This window comes from Anser brachyrhynchus (assembly GCF_964034855.1).
Source record: "Anser brachyrhynchus genome assembly, chromosome: 3".
Taxonomy (NCBI): Eukaryota; Metazoa; Chordata; class Aves; order Anseriformes; family Anatidae; genus Anser; species Anser brachyrhynchus.
Genome location: NC_137696.1, coordinates 7192447 through 7214308, shown reverse-complemented (window position 1 = coordinate 7214308; position 21862 = coordinate 7192447). Strand labels below are relative to the sequence as shown.

Sequence of the window (21862 nt, the reverse complement as noted above, 5' to 3'; positions counted from 1 at the left end):
CAGTGATGTCACTGCCAGTCAGGGTGTTTCACAGGTTATATGTAAGCTACTGATATCAAGGACCAAAATGAAGCTTTCTCTGTTACAACAAATAGTTAGAATTAATAATGTTAATATTTCTGAAAGTTACCCAATGGATAATTTACAAGACTTGCAGTACTTTTGGTAGCATGCTCAAGGACTTTATAAACATTCAAGAAGGATGGCATTAACTCTAACAAAATGACAGATTAGGAGATAAGAAACAACAGACAAGTCATATAAAAACAAACCTGAATCAATCTATTTGACAGCAGCAGAAATATGCGTTTGAGAACATGCTCTGTTATAATGCCACCTTAAGAACATATTGCATTACAAATATGTATTTTTAAAAATCTCTTCACTTTAGACATCAGGAGAAGAATTTAACCAAACACAGAGCAAACTAAAGTCCTGAAGAAATATTCTTTAGCAAAAAACAAGTCCTAAAAGTAAATCCATATTTTATCAGCCTTTTCATTGGAAAAATGAAAATATAAACTTTTAATTTTTAATTAAACTTTTTAAAAACTTTTTTTTAAACTAAACTTAAAACTTTTACAAAATTCCAAATAAAGAACGTAAGATTGCAAACCATACCTTTGCAGTAAAGATTGCTTGTCTGGCCTCTGGTATCATATAGAGCTGCTGAATAGTGGATGCCAAGTAACAAGTTGCTCCAAGATTAGTCAGACCCACAAATCTACATTCAGCTCGAACATCATCATGGGGCCAATAATCCCACTTGTAAGGTGCATGGGAAGCTGGAAGAAGTATGTATCACATATGCACAAAAAATCAATTCCATTAATAACTTCCAAAGACATAAATGAATTTCAAAGCTTTATGCTTACATTAATGAAATACATCTTGTTTCTGCATTCTGTATTTTCAAACATGAGCCAGACTGTACCTGCTCTTTAAGAAAATGCATTAAGAAAGTATTTTCAGTATCTGGATACATGAGCCAGCCTTTCTAGATGCCTCTACAAAGGTGAGACAGACCCCTGAGAAAGTGAGAGGTGGTACCCTGAAACACAGTTCCATGCATTTCATCTCCAATCTCTGGGTAACAAAGTGTGGCAGCACACACTACGTTGGATTGCAATGATTTGGTACTTTTACAAGAGTATGCTGTGCTCTGATGTGCATTATTCATGGCAAGCGGCAGCTCCTGCAGTTGATCTAGGGGTAGCATACATGGAGTAATGAATGGTCTTCTGGCCTCTTCCTTAAAACTGAACATCAAGAGCATCCACATTTTCTAAACAGTGGTTGCTATACATTTTTTATAAATAAGAAAGTTATTTTCATAATATTTTATCCTGAAATGCATTTTAAAAAAATTACTCTTGTTCTGTAGCAACTTCATGGCAACCCTGTTATCTACACTATTATCTAGAATTCTGTCTTCTGACCAGTGACAGCTAACAGGTGATGTGAAAAGTGATGCACAGGCTTTAAAAACCCAGGCGTTCTGCCGAACTGAGCTTTCTTAAATTAAGAGCTTAGCCCTGCTCGTTCTATGGGGTTGGAATTAGACGATCTTTAAGGTCCCTTCCAACCCAAACCATTCTAAATCTGCAATGCTGTTCCCCCAGCCCTCTGTTTATTAGCTCTTTCTTCTTCTAGTCTGGCTTCCTTCCCTCATCTTTCATTCAATTCTCTTTTTGTCCACCTTATTTTCCCATTAAATGCATTGCGTTATGCATATTAATAAGTGCTACTGTTACACAATTGTGCAAAAGCTTTAATTAAAATGGAACCAAAGCAGCTCTTTAGCCAACCATAGTGAACGCTCGTTCCCCCACAACACTCGCACTGCGTAAACCAGTAGCAGTGACAACGTACTGGTAACTGGTAATGTGCAACAGTTACAGACTCCCAAATGTACCCCTGTCATTCCCCCAGCACACAAAATTACTTGCCATTTCCCCTACCCATTCCTGTGCACTGCTGTGTCACACTGAAAGAAAGCAAAGCAGAGTCTCTGCACCCAGAGATTTAAGTTAGGGAGCCTTCTTTTCACATAGCAAAACACACATTTGCTATCAGAGCTAACCCCACGTGAAGCAAGACTTTTATTTTTAGAAGCTGGTTTCAGAATGGTATCTGCTATAATGGACGCCATGCTAGCAAAAGATCTTTTTGACCAATACCAAAGACAGGTAGATGCTTATCAGAGGTAAGTGTGCTTGGCCATACATAAGCTTGAATAAACTTGGTAACAGCTTTTACAGGAGGTAAAGGAATGTTTCTTATTGCACTTGAAAGCCAAAGAAATCTGTAATCTGTAAGAAAAATAGCGGAAGCAAGAAGTGAATTGCCTAAAGAATCAGATTGAGAAGACATTTTCTTTTCCTGTAAGTTTTCTATTCCTCTCTATTTTACACCAGACATAACAATCTATTTCATAAACAGCATGGCACTAGACAAGTTAAGCAAGTCTGACAGACTCTTCTCAGTAAGCCTTGCTCTGAAATGGCTGCCAAGAAATAGGAAGAATGGGAAAGTTCTCACCTGCCACTCAAGAAGATGGCATCCAGACTACACAAACCACTTTTAAGTGATTCGTACTGCTTCTAGACACTGACAGACTTTCCTTTCCATATCTCACACAGGAGAATAGAATCGGAAAATAATTATTTGACCTGCAGAAGCAACTAGATGACACAGGCACTAAATTAGAGAGGAGCTAATCTAGTGTACAGAGATATTCACTGTAGCCTGTCTTCCTTGGTATGCAAGAGGTTTGACACAAAAACTTACAATAACTTAGTTATTCATTCCCAAGGATGTCATTCTCCAAAAATGTAGAATGACCTACAAGTAATTCAGCACCTCTGTTCAGATATATAGAAAAAAGGGGAGGGGGGAAGAGTAGTCTAGGTGTCATGGTTTTTGGTTTCTTTCTTTTTTTTTTTCTTTTTTTTTTTTTTTTTTACAATCCACGAAAGCTATGTGGACTCAAGATTCAAATTTTAAAGCCTTAATTACTTTGTCAAGGATTAAAGGTTTATTAAGTATTCTTCTAAATCCATACTACCTGCTATAATTTCAAGGAACTATCTGGCATCCTCTAAACAGATCCTCAGATACCCGACCCACAGGATGTTCTGTTGCACAACAAATAATTATTGTAATCTTCGTTTTGGCATTGGCATCAAAACTACCATTAGCCCTGCAGCTTCAAGTAGGGAAGGGAAGAGTTTTAATTCTCATGTTTTAACAAATCTCAGCAGCATGACCTAACGTTACCTGGTTAAATTGGCCTGACCAGCCACTTGAAACAAAGCTCTCCTCAACGTTTAAACTCCCAGTGAAAGTCATTAGCGTGGTAGAAGAACACAAAATTCCTTCACCTAACTAAAATCCTTAAATTGCAGCATCTTCATTCACCCTTTCTGATGTAAAGACTCAACACCTATTGCTCTGCTTATGGCTCATCAAGTGTTAATTAAAGAAAAATCAGACGACTTCTTTATACTTCATGAGAATAGCTGGAGTATCTTCCTCCTCCTTATATATGACAAAGGGCTTTCAAAAATTCTACAAGAAATTTCTCAGGAGGATCCTATTTTCTCTGTCCTGGGACTTTTAAGCGACTACCTTCATTGTGATAGTAAATGCTTTCCTTTTTCCATATGGATCTTAACTGGAAAGGTAAATTTGGCCTCATTTATATCTTATCTTCATTATTCATCTTTGTCATTACAGAAAACTGCCTTTTCTCAGGAAGAAATGTGGAACTTGTAACCAAACTTGCAACAGTCACATTCTACTTTAAGTAAAATTAATTTCTCTCCCCTCAATGACTGTGCATTTTTCTCTATTCCACCTTCTGATCATGCTTCTGCTCCAAACATAACATCAGATATTATCTTAAAGAATTTCCCAGATAGCAAGGCAGCTGGTCTTTTTTCTCCTCCCTTGAACTGAATGTTTTTATTATTTTTGGCCTTTAAAGAAAGCAAAACCCCAAAACCCTACAATAAATTTTATGAATAATAGAGGGTATCTAAATCCCGTCTCCAGGAAGATCAAAGTCTGCATTTAGTGTAAGCCCTCCCTGTTGAGAAAAGCAAGGACAAAAGTCAGCTGACATCAGCTTCTTAGCAGTTAATTTCCTGAAAATTGCTGAAAATTCATGAAGACACTGCATGTTTCCTTTAGGAGTGCTGGTTTAGGAGGGACATCATTTCATTGAATTATAGACTATTTCCTTCCCATTTTATACAGCTAAGTTTCTTCCTCCACCTGCTTTCAATCAATTTATGCATTCTAACCTTTTTTCTTTTTTTTTTTAATCGTGGACATGGTCTTACAGGACAATTCACCTCTGCTGAGGACAAGGACATTGCTGGTAGAACATTACATCCCTTCTGGTCAATACTTGCATACCAGGTGGCAATATAAGCCAGCACCTTATCTATAAAGGTGTTTAAGCCACTAACAGTACTGGCTAAGATGCTCTTCCTCACTCAAAGAACCGGACTGGCATACTAAAGAGAAGAGATCAAATCTTCTGAAAGAGAAGCCAAAAAGTTAAAGGAAAATGAATTTACAATTGTATGTTTGGGAATGATGTACACAACGGTAAATCTCACCACCTGGTTCAACACAGCAAAATGCTATATGGCTGTAAATGCTGTCAAGTCAGAAAAAAGCACACACATTAATCTTTTTGCATCCGTCAGTAGAGAGACCTACACTACTGGAAACTTTCCAAAAAATGCTGCTGAAGTTAAAACTTTACTACAGCTACTTTACATTACTAGCTCAAGTCTGAAGAACAGTACACAGTAGTATGTTTTTATATGACTGCCTGAATAGAGTCTTAACATCTCATTTTTAATTAGAACCCTAAAATCCTTTCTTTTGTCCCAAGGAAAATATACACTAGATATCCTTTAAAAACACGATTTCATTTTGAAAACTGTACCTTACATTGCTACACTAAATTAAAGCAATCTTTTAAGAGCATCCTGGCTTCAATCGGTTAGGGGTTAGAGAAAAAAGGGTAGAGTAGAAAAGACAGCAACTGGTCAGATGAGATGACGACAACTGTACAAGTTGCAGGATCGAAAATTTCTCCAGTGAACCACAAAACCAAAATGTTAAAACCAAAGACAGGATGGAAATTACTAACATTTTCCTTAATGCATCTCCTAAGTAAAATGGCACAACAGGCCTAAGACTAAGATTTTAAAAGACTAGTTAGATTACAGAGATAAGCAACGAGGAAAAATCCAGTTTTAAGAGTCTTTGATTCACATCAGTGGAATAAGAAGACTTTAAAACAATTGAGGTATCAGAAGTCCTGTGGTCAGTAGCACATAAAGAGACAACGGCACTCTGCCAGTTGTATTAAGATTAACATTCACGAAACTGAAATACACTGAATATGTAGAAGGAGCATGGACCATATGATTCTGGAGAACTCAGAAAGGAACAAACAATCTAGAGAAGAATATTTGGAAGAAAGTAGTAACTGGTAAATGTTACAGAAAATTTCAGTAGCTTGAATTACTGGGATTTGGAGTTAAAAAATAGTGACTGTAAAAAAATGGATGATTGCACCTGGAGAGATACTGACAGGCTCAGCAGCAGCAGATGCACTCACAGCACACACAAATATCAGGTATTTTCATACATCATATTCTTCATAATATTTTCCCTAAGCATATGACATTTTAGAGGCTTTTTTTTAGAAGGCTTCAGGCATACAACTACAGAACTCAAAACATTAAGATCAGATTTCTCTTTTGCTTCCTGAATTGAAAGGCACTAAATCAATTCAATTGATTATAATAAATTACAAATCTTCAGGTTACCAGAATGTAAGCTGGACATGTAAAAGGAAATCTATCAAGCTTAAAATGCATAATAAGAATTTGCAAATCAAAGATAAAATATTAACTGGCTTCAGATTTTGGTAATTTACATATTTTACATAGGAACTGAGTTTCCAAAAAACAGGAAGCATGAAAGCCAAGAGGCATAACAAAATTGTATTAGTGCTGTATGCAGACATCTGGGTACAGACTGAAAGTCAACTACAGAGATATTAGAGACTCCTAAAATATGACAGAGCTGTTAGGAGCCAATACTTTAGTCAGCGTGGTTTATGGACCTTGGTTTAGGTATAAATAATTCATATTTCTTCATGTAAAAAGGCAAAGCAGCACAAGCTAATGAAGCATGTAAAACCCACTCTAACAATGCTATCTATGTATTGGTGTCATCTGAGAGGGCCGCATCCTTTAAGTAGGTAGAATTTAAGAACAGATGATCAGAAAATTATACATGTGATTAATTTCTCTCTTTTGCTAGGTGAACAACAGATGCATACATCTGCTCTGTGACACTTCTTTAAGTGATGCTGGATAACTAGCAGAGCTACAAAGGTAATTTTAAAAGTACTGTTAGTGGGACCAATGTCTGTCTTTATCACTACATTTGGAAAGTGTGGCTATCCAGATTAAGCCAAAAAGTATGCAATGTCCTTTTTGATTTTCCTTGTTCCTACCTATGCATTCTTAACATGTATGCTTATTTATTTTTAGCCAGTTATTAAATGAAGACACTTATGGTGTACTTCAGGAGGAAAAGCAAACTCCACAATTGCAGTGCTGTTCACAACGGTGGCTAGCAATCCTGTTGCAAACATGCAGTCTTCAGAAGGAGTCCATATAATGGCTACCCTTCCATTTACTTTACTGAACTTGATAAATCCAAAAATTCAAAACAACCAAAATGAACAGAAAATACAAAAGGACTAATTTTCCACAAAATACTCAAAAGCTACATATGTATGAAGGTTCTTACACTGCATATGTTGTGCCATAACCCAGTTGTGGAGCAGCCTGTAGTTTTCCACGGACCCCTTCACCATTTCTACCAACAAGTCATATGCTGCAGCCCTTGAAGAATGTGACTTGCATTTTGGCTGCTGTCTATCTTTTAAACTTGGCAGCAAGAACAGAAGATTGAAGATGTCTCTCAGAAACTCCTGTAAAACAATTCCATCAGCAGGTTTAGCAGTTTGAACACATTCTTAAAAAACAGTCATGTTCTTCCAATCCTCTAGCAATTTCTGTATACTTCCTGGACCTCTATCATGTATAGAACTTTCTAACTCATATACAAGTTTTAAATTGCAAATTTCAACAATTTTATTTATATTAGAGCCTAAAGAGAAACATGTCCAGTGAAAAAGAATGACAAATTATGCTTGATTCATGACTGATAATTCAATTTGACAAACCATGCACATGTATTTTTTAATAAATTTAAGACTGGTTTCTCACAGTACATAATCACTCCACTAGTCTGAGTTTTATGAATCACTAATTAACCATAAAACATGCACTGATTTATGTATCATATGTACTGCAAGTATATGTGGGTATTGTTACTCAGTTGGAATATTAACTGAACTATAAAAGGCATACAGCACAGCTGTACCAAGTCATGTTGCCTTTGCATGACAGACCCGTAACACATTGTTATTTATATTTCTCTTTCCAGATTAATACACTAAAAAGTGGAGTCGCGTACGTCTAAAATTCAGTACCTTTGTACTGTTTTGTCAACTTAATTCAATAAAATTATAACAAATGTAAAATATTAAGACAACAAGAAATCAAAATCTATCTAGGTCTGTAGGAAAAGGTAGTCATATTCTTCCAGAAGCTATAGCATGTTCATAGAAGTACAGGATGGTGAAAGGCTTTCGTCAGCCTTTCAGCTACTAAGTGAACATTACTAATTAGTCATCCAAGTGGTATAATGACAGAACGTGAAAGAAGAAATTTAACTGATTTAGAAATCGGTATTTCAGCAAAATCCCTTAGACAATCAGCAATTCATTCAAAACCTTTATGCCCAGGCCCAATGACATGATCTACTTCCTACACTTCACTGCATCAACAAAATGGCTGCAATCTTAACAAATTGTAATTAAATCATATTAGTAGTGTATCATTGCAGTAGTCTACACGATCAGACAATAAACCCTCTATCCTTTACCTCTGCAGAATCTTCATTTTGTCTTTTCCCTACATGATTTCTTCTTCAATTTTTTTTAGGGATAGAATTCTCTCCCATTTGTAAAGTACAGCTACCAGTACAACTATTATATTTCGTTCTGTAACTTCTAGACTGTAATTAAAGAAATGTTCTTCTTGGATTTCCCTATGTTAAAAGGTCAGGCTGCAGTAAAATCTAAATAAAATCTAAATATTTCCAAATATAGCCTCCTGCAGAGCAAACAAAAAAAACACCATAAAAAAAGTCTTTTTCCAATGTATAGAGAAATTCCTATAGCACTAATATGAAATATTATGAAATATTATAAATACAGTCACATGTCTATGTCTGAATAATATTGAGGGTATATTATATGATATTATTATTAATAATAATATCTCCTCCTGGCCAAAATAGTTAATGAAAGCTCTTCCAGATTTCTCCACGCTTTGGAGTTATATTTTAATCCCACTATGCATGAAATTAAAATTAAATGGATACCTGCTTTCTTGGTAGTAACTCTGCACCACAAGTGCTCATGGGGCAGCAATCTGACTGGTTTCCATTCCTAACCATATTTGCCAGGTGATGGTTACAGCTCATCAGCAGACCAGCTGTATCCAGTATGTGGAGTTTTGGACTGTGCTATTGGCTACAGCTTCGTGCTGTGGTGCAGCCTTTTCAAATAGGTGTTCAAATAGGTGTCCTAGCACACCAGCCACCCTAAAATGCAGTCTCATAGACTAGAAAAGAAGTAATGTCAGAGATCTGGATCTATCATTTTCCGATTAATACTCTTAATCTTGTATTTGCACTGTCTGATTGAATTCTGACATGTTGGAGCAGGGAAGAAAAAGATCATGTGGATCTTTTTGTGGACAGGTGAACTGCAGTATTCTTTTTACACGTGTCTGCCACTGGGTAGGTATAGAGCTTAAAAGCTACTTTTAGATCACAACTGTCCCAGGATACAGTCAAAAAGCAGCTGTTGTTAAAAAATTTTAAAGTAGTTAATACTGATCCGTTCTGAAAAAAATCAGACATAAGAAATGAAAATAAATAAAATCTCTAGGATGTAAGAACTTTATCCTGAAGTTAAATATTGTTAGAAAGGGAAGGGACTGTACATACTACTTATCAATTAAGGAATGTGACATGTTTTCGTCAATCACCCAGGGCTAGAAATATGACATACTCTCATGTATTGAGCCCTGCAATCAAAATATTAGGTAAAAAGGTGTAATGAAGAAAGTACAGTAAAAAGATATGACCTTGTCTTGATCTCTGTCAGGGTCCTTTTCTTACCTGCCCTTCACGAGAAAATTTAAAAGGTGGTTTGTGCTTAATAACACTTGTTGCAAGGCGAAGCAGTCCTGTAAGTCCATCATCTTCTATATTACCGTCTTGATGGTCAAGGATTTCTCTGCTATATATATACATACATATAAAAGAAATGTTAAAACTCTGTCTGTCCCACTAACAATAAATTTAATGCAACTTACAGATGGAATTACTTTACTAAACCTTACCTCCGAATGCAGTCAGCAAGATGTCTTGCTAGTGCATCTAAATCAAGGAGTGTGGTCTGATTAAAAAAAAAGAAAGTGGTATATAAATGGAAAAAAATTATGTACGTCATGAATTAGAAGTCCAGCCTGAAACTATGGTTATTCTTTTGGATGGAAATTTGCTATAGTACACAAAGAAACAGGAACAATTAGAACTCTTTCAAATGTTCTTGCAACAGTATTTTAATACATTTTTATAAATGTGATAAAACTGTTTTTTAAAATCAATGATGTACAGTTCAAATAAAGTAACAGTTATTCTTTCAATTCCAGATCCCAAAAATATATTATCTCTATCATGTTGAAAAAATTGAATACTACTATTTTAAATATTTAACTGTTATTTCTCACAGGAACACACAGAAGCTTGTCATTAGAAGCTTGAAAGCAACATGCAGAAGAACTATGCAAAACTGTAGCCTAGCTGAGAGACTCAATTAATAAAATGGAAATGGCAGGAAACTGAGTGGAAGAAAGATGGAGGAGCCAAAATTTTTGCCTCTACTGGGACCATCAGGTGTTAGGAGACAAGATTTTTTTCAACACTACAGAAATAAGGTTTACAGCTTTATCTTCCTTCCTTTCCCACACTCCTGCCAGGGCACTGAAAATAAACTAGAGACACTTACGTAGCACGTCCAGCCAGCAGACATAGTTGCAGAAGGTGCCTAAAAAGTTAATTTTAACCCTTTTGGGATGTTTCAAAAGGGTGAATATTTTTTCTGACCTGTGCTAATTGGCTGCTGATTTTTTTTTCTCATCTCTTTCAGTTAATGTCAGATATTTGCTCACCTCCTCCTTCACTGAAATTACCAAGAGTCAATCTTTCCTAAATGATTCCAATACTCATGTCTCTTAACTTCACATAGCCCCCTCTATTTGTGCATTATATGTACCCTCCCTTCTTGACTCTACAGGGTGTGTATCTGAAGCTTCCTTTGACCATGAGCTACTAAAAACACCAAGCAGCGGCAAAAGTCAAGAGAAGGGAATGCTCCGAGAGCAGTTTGTAGCAGTTCACTATATATTAAGTAAAATTGTCTCACGCTCAATGAAAAAAGTTATATAAATACAGATATTTAAAAACACAAACATTTTTATGACTGCAAAGTAAAACATACCTGACTTGCATCTTTGACATGTATGTTATCAATCAGTTTGCACAGCAACCAAAAATATTCCTTACAACCTGGTCGTAGCACTGGTTCTTCTTCATAATCCTCCATCTGAGAAAAAAAAGAAAAAATTGCTTTTGTTAACTGTAATAATAACTGTATTAAAGCAGTGCAATAAATGCAAGGTTACAAGAACATTACTTTCTACATGCCCCTATTTAAGATAAGCTCCTTACAAGAACAATGAATTTTACAACGGTAACACTGCATGTTCTGTTTTTCTTCTGAAATACTTATTCATTCTCTTGAAAGACTGTCAGGATGATGTGCCAGAACCTTATAAAATTTACAATAGTATTAAATCTGTACTCGGAACTGCAAATTGCAAAATTTTCAATATTAGACTGGGCAAAGCAAAAGAAAATTTGCATGAATATCAGTTCAACATGTGTTAGTAAAAATCCCATTTTGAACTCTTCTGAAAACTAGTCAAATAATGCAAATCTTCTGCAGATTGTTTTAATGCAACCTTTTTTTTTTTCTTTCTCAGAATCTCCCCCAAATCAAGGTTCACGCTTCACAGTCATACAAGTGGTCTTCTTCAGATCTACAGTAGCTGAAGTGAGCATAGCCTTCTCTGATATGCATTGGTATGTCTACAATTCCTAATTGACTTTAGGCAAAATCATCCAGGTTAGTTCAAACCATCTCTATTAATCTCCATACATTAACAGTGTGAAAGTAGCTTTGGCACCATCCCTAGAATCTCTTCTATTTAGTGAAACTGTGAGGACAATAATACCCCAAGAGAAAAACAGAAACAACTGACTGGGGAACACTAATGCTTACCTGCAACAACAAATACAAATATAAAACTATTTACTGATTTATTTATGGACTTGCCTACATTTAAAAGGGAAGATGGGGCATTTACTGAAAACACAATTGTTATTCCTTAACAGCATCTTATGTGGATGCTAAAATTCCAGAACCACAACACTTTCAAAATGTTATTTTCTACTTTTCTCCAAGCACTGGCAAGGTATCAATTACTTTAGCATCACAGCTATAACTTCTGTGAAGCTTCTCGAATCGTCTAAACCAAAGGTCTTAACATCTTAGCGGATCAGAAACAGTATGTCACACATAATGATGGTACGTGCTACCATTTTTCTCCTTTATATTAACAGAAGTAAGTTAAAATATATCTTTAATAAAGTCTTGTAATTTCTTAAGTTCTTACCCGAATAGGTTTCAGAGCTTGAGCATCAGGAAGAAATTTTAATAATGTTGATGCAGCCAGCAGCAGAAAGGACCGATTAATTGAGTCTCCCCCATCGAGACCAGAGAGAGATAACTTGTATAAACCATTGCATGACTCATGGCGAACAGCAGTCTGTGTGAAAAATAAATAAATAAAATTATTGCACACATTATTTAATTTTTTTCTTTTTTTTTTCTTTTTTGACTTTCCTTTCATATATACATATTTAAGTTCCTCTCATAACATCTACCATTTATCAAGGCAGAATATGTCTAAAAACACCTATGCTGAAGATACCCTTGTAACAAAAAAGCCTTGTCTCCCAAGTTACATATTTTCTATAGTAAAGACTACAGCCAGCTCCCAAAATACCACATCTGGGCAAAGCAGGAACATATATATGATGCTGGAACCTATACTTACGCATATGAAACTATATGGTTAATTTAATTTCACTAGAAAAATTATCTTCTTTTATTCCTATGAAAAAAAAAATCTAGACTATCTCTAATTCAGCTTCAGAAGTTTGCGCTCATTTAGTTCCAGTGTTTTTAAATGGAGACAGTACATATGTTTTTTCTGTGGTTGAGTAATAATTAACCGATAATAACAATCACCTCATTGTGTCCATATTGCACCTTTAAGCAATAGATAGCAAATAAATAAATAAATAATCCATCGTGCATATTATGCAATTTCCAGGTTTGTCTTACATTAGAAAAAAAATTTACTTAAAGCTAGACAAAGATTGATGACGTTTATTTCAATTCTTATTCACCCCATTTTGTGATAAAAAGTACAGCTGAAAAAATAACACAATGGCAGAAGTATATTTAGATTAATCCATGTTAGAGGGCATCATACAGAATTTCCAACAAATTACAACAAAAGAATTACCTTCAAACAAAAGCTAAGAACAAAGATGGGAGTTTATAAACTGGTTTGCATTCAACCACAAATGTGCCATCTTACACAGTATTTTTACTACAAATGATTATTTCTTAAACAGGACTGCAAGTAACTGAGTCAGAACCTGCTTACTTTTAGCAGGAAACAACATGATTTGAAATTAATGGAAGCTTGAAACCAAACTTAATCTCGTTCCATATTATGCACAAATTAGTGACAACCTCTCCTTTAACATACCTCTGGAATAAGAAGGGTAAGCTTCTTTAGCCAGTCTTGCAAATGATCACTGTCTGCCAGACTGGATTTCACCGAGGAACAGCAGTGAGCCCAACTCACCAAGAGCCACATTGAATAATGAGTAACTAATAGGAAATGAGATGAGAGTAAATCGTATCGTAATTCTAACAGAATAAGCTTTCTAGGTTGAAGGGTTGCATAGTTCTAGCACAAACGACATTTACTTTAATTATCTTAACGTACAAGACTAAGTCCTTATTGACACATAAGCCACTACCTCAGCTCAGAATTTCACAAATACGCTTACTAAATACTGATCATTGTACTACTGATCAGTTTAATTTGACTAAATACTCAAAATCCGGAGCACAACCCCTTTCTGCATCTCTCATTCCTAAGTAGTGAGCTGGTACTTTGGAGATGGGTTGCATCAGCTCTTAACATGAACATTTCCCCGGACTAACTAGCACATCAGTTTTTTTCTTCTTAACAGCCAAGAGTAAGACGTTAGTATGTGACGCATAGCATACTGAGAATTCAGGTTCATAGCCATGAACATCTGTAGGCCAGAACAAAGTGAAAAAAAACCAAAGGCAATGCACAAGCTTAGGAGACCTACCTATATTTATGCACACCTATGCTGTACTTTTGGCAATTACTCTCATACAAACCTAACCTGACACAGGCCATTTAGACCTTTTGTAGGAATCCTCCCCAGGAAGGCTGAACTGGGGATCTCCAAGGAATTCTGGGCCCAGAATTATTTTTCTAAACCTGAATAAAGGTGACTGTTGGTGACTATATTATGGTGCTACATATATCTTCTGCTCTTCAGAAAAGAATACTGCTGGTTTTCCTATCAAAAACAGCTATTCTGGAGATGAAGGCATAGCTACCGTACAAAACTTCAATCATATAAATAATTACCAGAGAAGGAAAGCCATGCAAGTCTTTTAGGACCCCTCTGTGTTTTAGCACTCAGATTGTAACAGCCCTAAAGCTATCAAGATACACTATTTTATAGCATACTAACGGTGGAATAAATCAAACACATAACCTGTTATCTTCGATATGTTTTCAATATTATTAGTTCATAGCATACAAATAATTTGCAGCACTGACCTTCGTGTCTTGATCTGTGATCAGACTGAGCTTTCAACACCCTGAACAGGAAGAAGATAAAGCCATTTGAACTTTATCACAGATCATAACAGATTACCACTTAGAAATGTAAGCACATGCCAGTAAGAACAAAGTTATTCTTAAGTACCTATGAATAAAACTAATACTGTAATCCTAAAAAGATTCATTTCTCGCAGTACTCAAAATTAGCAATATTTATAAAGCTATTAGGATCTTCAAATCACCCCCCTAAAGCTTTACTGACTACAAGATAAAAAGTAAAGAAAAAATAACCGCAACCCCTTTATATTATCCAAGAAAGAAATGATATACAATGGAACCAAGAACAGACCCATACAGAAGAAAGCTAGCATTTGTTATGGGGAACCACACTTTAAACAAATCTTTGCGAACTTAAGACATACTGTAAATGCTTGTATTTATTTACTTACATTTTTGAAAATGGCAGTAGAAGTTTATGAAATGGAAAACATATTGTATATAATTAAAATTATTCTTGGAACACAGCTAGAGGTTACATTTAGGCACAGTTGTAGACCTGGCTGGAAATGCTCTGAATATCGTTATCAATCTTTTAAAAATATGGTAAAACACATTATACCTTATTTGGAATCAAGTAATTCTACAACACCGAATGTGTCAAAAAATTGACTTCCCCAGGATCAGTCCAACTCTGTCCCTATACAGTCATACACAGAATTGCTTTTCTCAGGAAAAAAGGCAAAAAGGACAAAAATCACTAATAACCATTTTCTGAAAGTAAAATTTTGCCTGCAGTACATGCACACTAACTATAAAAAGAAGGGGAATTGCAATAGAAATAAAGTAATGTCATTAGGATGGGGAAAATAAGTCAAAGACAGCAGATAAATAAGCAGCTTAAAAATGAATTTATTTCAAATTTTCCTTTATATTCCCTTGAAATTGACAATGCTAATTGTTACAAAGAGAACAAAGAAATAGTTTTGGTACGAGAATTTCTGACAGCATCCTGTACACATCTTGTTGCTCCACGTCATATACCCCGGAGAGCAACTGGTTATATAAGGGATTCTATGGTGATTAATTACTTTACATGTAGGTTTTGTCGTTGTTGTTTCTATTTTATTTATTTATTACTATTACTATTTCTGGCAATTTGTTTAGTCCAGTGATTACTTTATTGCTGATGACCACTGAGAGTTCTCTCCATGATTCATAAGTGTGGATTAACTACAAAAAGAGGCGACTAAGAAAAGCAAATCTAATGCCTATATACTTAAATTTCTGATATGGATGTTAATGGGAACTACAACTGAAAAAGCTATTCATTCTATTTAAAACAGCCAAGGAAAATGTGCACACTTTATAAGCTTTATAACAAAAATAAAAAGATATTGTACCTAGGTGCCAAGTTGTCATATGTATAAGCAACTGACATAAGTCGCTGAATCAAACTGGTTCCCTGGACAAGTACAAGAAACACCTTTAAAAATTGAAGTCAAAAGAAAAAAAGACCAGTTAATATAACAACAAGCTTTTTGATTGTTTTTTAAATTATACACACTGTGTGAATCTAAAAAAAACCCACCTGTGTAGAGGGAGGAACAGCAAAAGAAATGATAACATCTCTACAGTTGAAAATTATATTCTGTTTTTTATTAAAGCAAATGTAAAATCCTGTGTTTCACTGAGTACACCTAGATGCTAAAATTTCATTCTATTCCTCTTAGGCAACGTAACTGAATAGAAATATCAATCGTTTTCTCAATCATTTTAGTAAAAAAACAGCGTATTTCTTAAAACCACAAACATTAACTTTGTTTTTAAAATCATAGGTTTGAGGAGACAATGTTGTGGGTGAAGTTGGATGTGTAAATTTTGCTTGTATCTTTGTGATCAACACATTTGACTGACTACACATTCACTTAAATTATTAATCTTAAAAAGAGCCTCTGACAGGCTATACACAATTTTCAAATCTGAGAAGTCTGAATAGAAAGTCTTTAAAGACTTTAGAAAGAAGTCTTTTAAAGTATTTAGATAGCAAATCCACTGCAATCAAAAATATTCATTGATGACAATTAAAAAAGCTAATACATTCAATAATTTCCCTGTATCGTATCAGCTTTGGCAATTTAGAAATTTGTTTTGTCAAAAATACCTCATCCCTATAGAACAGTTAGGGTCTTTCCTTGTGTAACAACGACAAATGGGAAGTTTGGCTCCAGCTCACAGTTCAAATCTGCCCTTTCCTGCAATCACAACTGGTCCTGTGCCCAAGAGCAATCAATTTACAGTGAATGTATCTCTAGCCATCTGATGACAAAATACTATTGATTAAATATCAGGCTTGGCCTATATTTGGAAATTAGCAGGCAAGGATCTGGGAGGAAGGTCTACGCGTTTAGGTATGTTTTATCATACGCTTGCTCAGATATCCTTAGTATAGTAAGTTACTTCACACTCAGAGTGCACTAAAGGACACAAAAATGTATTTGCTGAGGATGAGGACAGCAAGTACGAAAGGTTACCGTAAAAACAGCATTAATAATTTGGAAAACAAAATGTAAGAAATAGGAATAAAGCACTGGAATTCTGAAATTCCCATTTCACATGCTCACCAATCATCAAAAAAGCTTTCAGTTCCAGCTTTTAAAATTGGCAGGTTTAAAACAAATACAATTAAACTATATTTTAGAGAACAGTATGTAGCATATAGATTAATATTAGTAACTTTGCCACTATATTATTTTATTACCAAAATAAAAGCTTCACACAACAAAGGAGTCATTTAAGTTCACAAAACAGACACACTGTTTATCTCTTACCTCTGTTAAACGAGGTATATGAAGGCCCTTCACATGGTCACTTGCAGTCTTCCTTGATTTGCCTGGCCACGTTCTTTTTCTGTGACTCTCTGCTACACCAGACCAGGCAAAGACATCATGGTAAGCTAAATCCAGATCTGAAGGATCAACTGCAAACTGGCATATCAGCTTCAGCAAACAAGCAAGGCAGTCCAGCTGCCACTGTGAATAAGAAGGAAATGAATTTTTCTTTTTGCTGGGATTTATTTTACAAATAATTCTATGTCTACTACAGAATTTGACAAGAAAAGCTCAAGTAAGCTCCAAAGGATAAACAACTAAAACTCTAACTGGCAAAACCTCACAAGAAAAGACACTAAAGAGGAAAGGTATTAAAAAAAATTACTTCTTACAAAAAGGACATTTTTATTATCTAGTCCTATTAACAGGGGCATTTCAAGACATTCTGTTATTGCGTGCATGAAATACCACAGAGGAAATAGTATAGGAGGTTAAGCTCTACAGTTGAATGCAATGCAGGGAAAGCTATTAATTACGGCACAATGTAGTAGGTATGGTATACAGAAGTACTTTCAAGTTGAATACGTTTAACCACGAGGAGACAGCAGATAGTACTTCGGAAATAACATTTTGTATTATAATATCATATGCAGAGACAAAACCCACTGATGGATTTAGTAACTCTTGAGATCAGTTTGCATGGCTCTCAGCTGTGCAGCTATGGCCAAACACCACACATGGTCAGCTCCACCAGCAAAACTTGCAGTGTGAGAGTAAAATTAACAACAACAAAAAAAAGAGCACCATTTCACAACAACACATGGAGAAGATAACTGTCTAACACCTATATACATAAATGATCTGCTTAAGTTCAGTGACCTGAACAAGGCACTTAGTTGCAGAATTTGTAATTATTTTCATGGTGATGTCCAAGTTTTCTGGACAGAACAATAAAAGTCATCATGCAATCTTTTGCTTATAAACAGAGTAAGAAAGAATGACAATTTGTTTCTAACATTGAATATATTTTAGAACAAATACATAAAAATCTGTTTAAAACCTTTTAATAAAAGGTATGCCTGCTGTCAAAACCTTTTAATAAAAGGTATGCCTGCTGTCTTTTTAGCATTTGAGAAACTGTTGCCAATTTTATATGTATGTCTCATAAAGGACAGCTATGTTATTCTGGAGTAAAAGGGTGAATAATCACCTACCACAGTCCATGACTCCTGTTCTTTAGGCTCTAAGATTCCAGAATTAAAAATTTCGAGTAATTGTTGGAGCCCTCCAGCAGCAACAAACTGTAAGTATATTATGGAACCAATGTGAGAAAAAGCAAATGCAGAAATATCACCAACTTCAGTTAGATCTACAGGCCTGATAACACAGAAAAACTTTAAAATATTCTATTTAAATTTGAGATCAGAAACCCTTAGATAATGTTTCAAATGGGTTTTCATTTTACATCTTTTTCTGATAAACAACAATATGTATCACAAAATACTGTAGGAAAATCAGACCTTGCAGCTCCATGTGTTTTTACTATTTTCTATTTGATCTTCACTTGAATCATCTGAGTCTGGGTAAAGATCACTGTAACTTCCCTAAAGACAAACAAGTATAAGTCACAAAAACAAACAAACAAAAAACACAGTTTAAGATTAAAAATACTATAAACCAAGTTATCAATATATACTTTGGTTCATAGAAAAAACATATTTTGTGCAAGAAACCCTATTACCGTAGATTCACGTCTTATCCTTCTGTTGGGCTTTCCCAGAGCTTCAATAATTTCCAGGGCGTACAAAAGTTTATGGGCACTTTTTATTCGCAGAAGATCCTTCCAGCTAAAGCCATCATTACCCTTAGCAAATAAAGAAGACAGAAAACAATTAACGTAATTTAATGCTGATCTTAAGAAAGGCAATGAGAGGGTTTTTAAAGTAAATGGACAAGTTCTTCAGTTTTTAATTTCACCTATTATTTGAAATTAGACTATTTAGAACATATTTCTATACATGAATAACAATTTGAATAATTTGAATGCAGCAGTGAAATTTGAGTAGACCGCTGACATTATTACAAGCTATGGTATACACAATTTTAAAGTACAGGAAGCCAAATGTTGCTTGGATGAATTATAATTTCCAGCAAAATTTCAGTGTGTCTATAAAGAAACATAATACCCAAGAACAATAATATGTTATTTCAAGAACTTTAAAACAGGCAAACTTTCCTTCTGTTGGGCAACAAAACAAGTAGGTGAGTGGCCATCTTTTGAACTTATAGAAAAAAAACACACAAAAAGGATTGCTATCATAACACCCACGATGTTAAACTGAAACAGTACATTTGAAATATTTTATACACACTAGGCAGCAGACGAAGAAAGTACTATTTTGATTCAAACCAGAAGATTGTGATAACTAGCATTCACTATTCATTTGTTAAGTTCAGGTTTACTTGTGTCTAAATGTACTAACATACTTTTTAACATTCTTCTTCTTTGGGGAAAATTCAACTAAAACACTAAACACTAAAGTATCCATGTATAATAAAGATAAAAATGTAAAACAAGCAATCTGTTGTACCTGCTCATCTGAAATATTTTGGAATGCCTGTAACATATTAGGGCACGTTGGTAGAAGCATTAACAGTTCCCAAACACGTCTGGATAAGTTTTCTGCATGGAGATGGAGTTCTTCACATCTTGCACTCTGACAAATCATAAAATAACTATTCTTACTGTGAATTTCTTAGTGAAAATAACCTAGCTAAGATTTAAAGTCCAAAAATTTACTTATTCTTAATTGAGAAGTTATCTAATGCAAATCCATCAACAGACCATGAAGTCTCACTCGAACCAGGAAGAAACTAAGTTCCATTATCTTTATAGTCTATAACATATTATGAAATATTTGAGTGTAAGTAAAACTTAAAAATAATCTACCAGTTAAAATATACTAATGGTTATTTAATTTCACACAAGCTGATGATGGCATATAAGAGATATAACTTCAGTTTTTGCAATAAAACTTTTACTAACCTTTCTTCAAACCAATTCCCATTATTAGTCACCATAATTAAATACTCCATATTCTTTTGTGAAAATTATTTCTTTAGAATTTCTACAATATTTAGGATACACTGAATGATATCATAACAATGTTACGAAAATCTGAAAGATCATGATAATGACCATAACACACATGAAATTGAATACACATATAAATACAACAAATATATCTGGCAACTGCATACAGAAGACAAGAAATAAGCTAGATAGGAAAAATAAATTAAGACTTAAATGTAATTATTCTAATAAAGTTACTCTAAATTACCTCACTATCTTCCATAGCCACTTCTCCAGAAGGAGGTTTAAAAGAGGCAAGCATCTCTAACAAATCAAAAAGGGTGGTAAGATGAGGTTCTTGCAATAGTAAAAGCATTGGAATGTTGTCCTTTTGAGGAGGAGGTAGGCAAGATGCTGGAAGCTGAACGCCTTCACCTTTACGTTCTCTCCTTGGTGCTCCCAAGGATACAAACACCATCTAGAAACAGACAGAAACAATGAGGAAGAGAGAGGCAGCTTTAAAAATGCATATGCTAAAGTCACAGAATGTTTTCAGCAGTATCTAAATTAAGACCTTAATGGTAATGATCAAGATAAATCAATACCTGTGATGTCAAATTTTTACTGAGCATCATTTTGAGCAACTGCCATAACTAAAGCTTGGTTTTGCTTTCACTTAACACATTTATGATATAGTTGCATATGCTGCTTGCTTTGGCTATAGTAGATACCGCTGTTTCCTTTTCCCCCGTCCATCCCTTATTTTGCTAGTCAGGCTGGCAAGCCTCTAGTACCAGTCTGACTTCTCAGTAAACTAATAAAATAGCACAAAAGCTAATCCAGAAGAAAAATAAGATAAATTGTCTAAAAGGACCAGAAGTATGCTAGAAAGGGTATAACAGCATAAATATCAGCATAGTTGGAAAAGCTGAGATTTGTTATGCTGGCATAACTACACAGTAGAAAGCAATTCTCAGATAAAATGTTTATGCTGACTAGTTACCACCTCCATGCCCAGCCATTGAAACGGAATGTTACTGTTTCTTCAAGTTTTGCAAGGATAAGAATTCATCTGACTGTGACATAGCTCGATTCTGTAGTGACCTATGTTAACACTAAAAAAGTATTTTAAAGTCTGTTTTCATTTTTGTATCAACCCGATTTATTTAGCAAAGTGAAAAAACAAAGATGTAGTCCAATAGATCATCCAATTTGGAACATCAACAGTTAAAATAGATTAACTGCTACAAGTGCTAACAGCCAACAATGGCACATGTAAGTGTATCAGTCAGCAATAATCCTTCTGTGGTATAAGCTTAGTTTTCCTTCAGACTGAAAGAAGGTATGTGATGATCAGCTGGCATCTGTTACAGTCCCACCTCCCTAAAGCAGTCACGATGTCATTCATACATCAAACTAGGCTTGACAAATCAAACTAGGCTTTTCCAAACTGTAGTCTTCTGTAAACTTCAATAAAAATAAAAAATTACAAATAAGCATTATAACATGCTTCAGATTTAACCCATGGAAAAAGAGAGCTAGTCACTGCTACTGTGGAATAGTTCAGACAATATGTGGATACTTAATGCTGTTTTCACTGGTCCTTGATGAATGAAAAAAAAAATGAAATTTTCCTTTTACTCCTCGAGTCTTCAGATCAGTTAGCATAACCAGAATCGGGCTTTTAAAAT

General features: G+C 34.8%; 1 protein-coding gene across 6 annotated transcripts in view; it reads right to left on the bottom strand.

Moving 5' to 3' along the window:
- The window catches only part of USP34 (ubiquitin specific peptidase 34), a 129847-nt gene that overhangs the window by 36029 nt on the left and 71956 nt on the right, over positions 1-21862 (bottom strand). For 5 of the 6 annotated variants that reach the window (XM_080587854.1, XM_080587857.1, XM_080587856.1 and 2 more), the window contains 15 exons: positions 20440-20649; positions 19690-19815; positions 18840-18962; positions 18619-18702; positions 18313-18399; positions 17099-17299; positions 15671-15753; positions 14268-14308; positions 13146-13270; positions 11979-12131; positions 10742-10846; positions 9582-9637; positions 9358-9478; positions 6850-7033; positions 622-785 (listed from right to left, as the gene is read on the bottom strand). In XM_080587854.1, coding sequence (XP_080443980.1) covers positions 622-785; positions 6850-7033; positions 9358-9478; positions 9582-9637; positions 10742-10846; positions 11979-12131; positions 13146-13270; positions 14268-14308; positions 15671-15753; positions 17099-17299; positions 18313-18399; positions 18619-18702; positions 18840-18962; positions 19690-19815; positions 20440-20649 — 1863 coding nt within the window. The remainder of the gene's footprint in view (positions 1-621; positions 786-6849; positions 7034-9357; positions 9479-9581; positions 9638-10741; positions 10847-11978; positions 12132-13145; positions 13271-14267; positions 14309-15670; positions 15754-17098; positions 17300-18312; positions 18400-18618; positions 18703-18839; positions 18963-19689; positions 19816-20439; positions 20650-21862) is intronic. The other variant, XM_080587855.1, reaches the window with a different exon arrangement.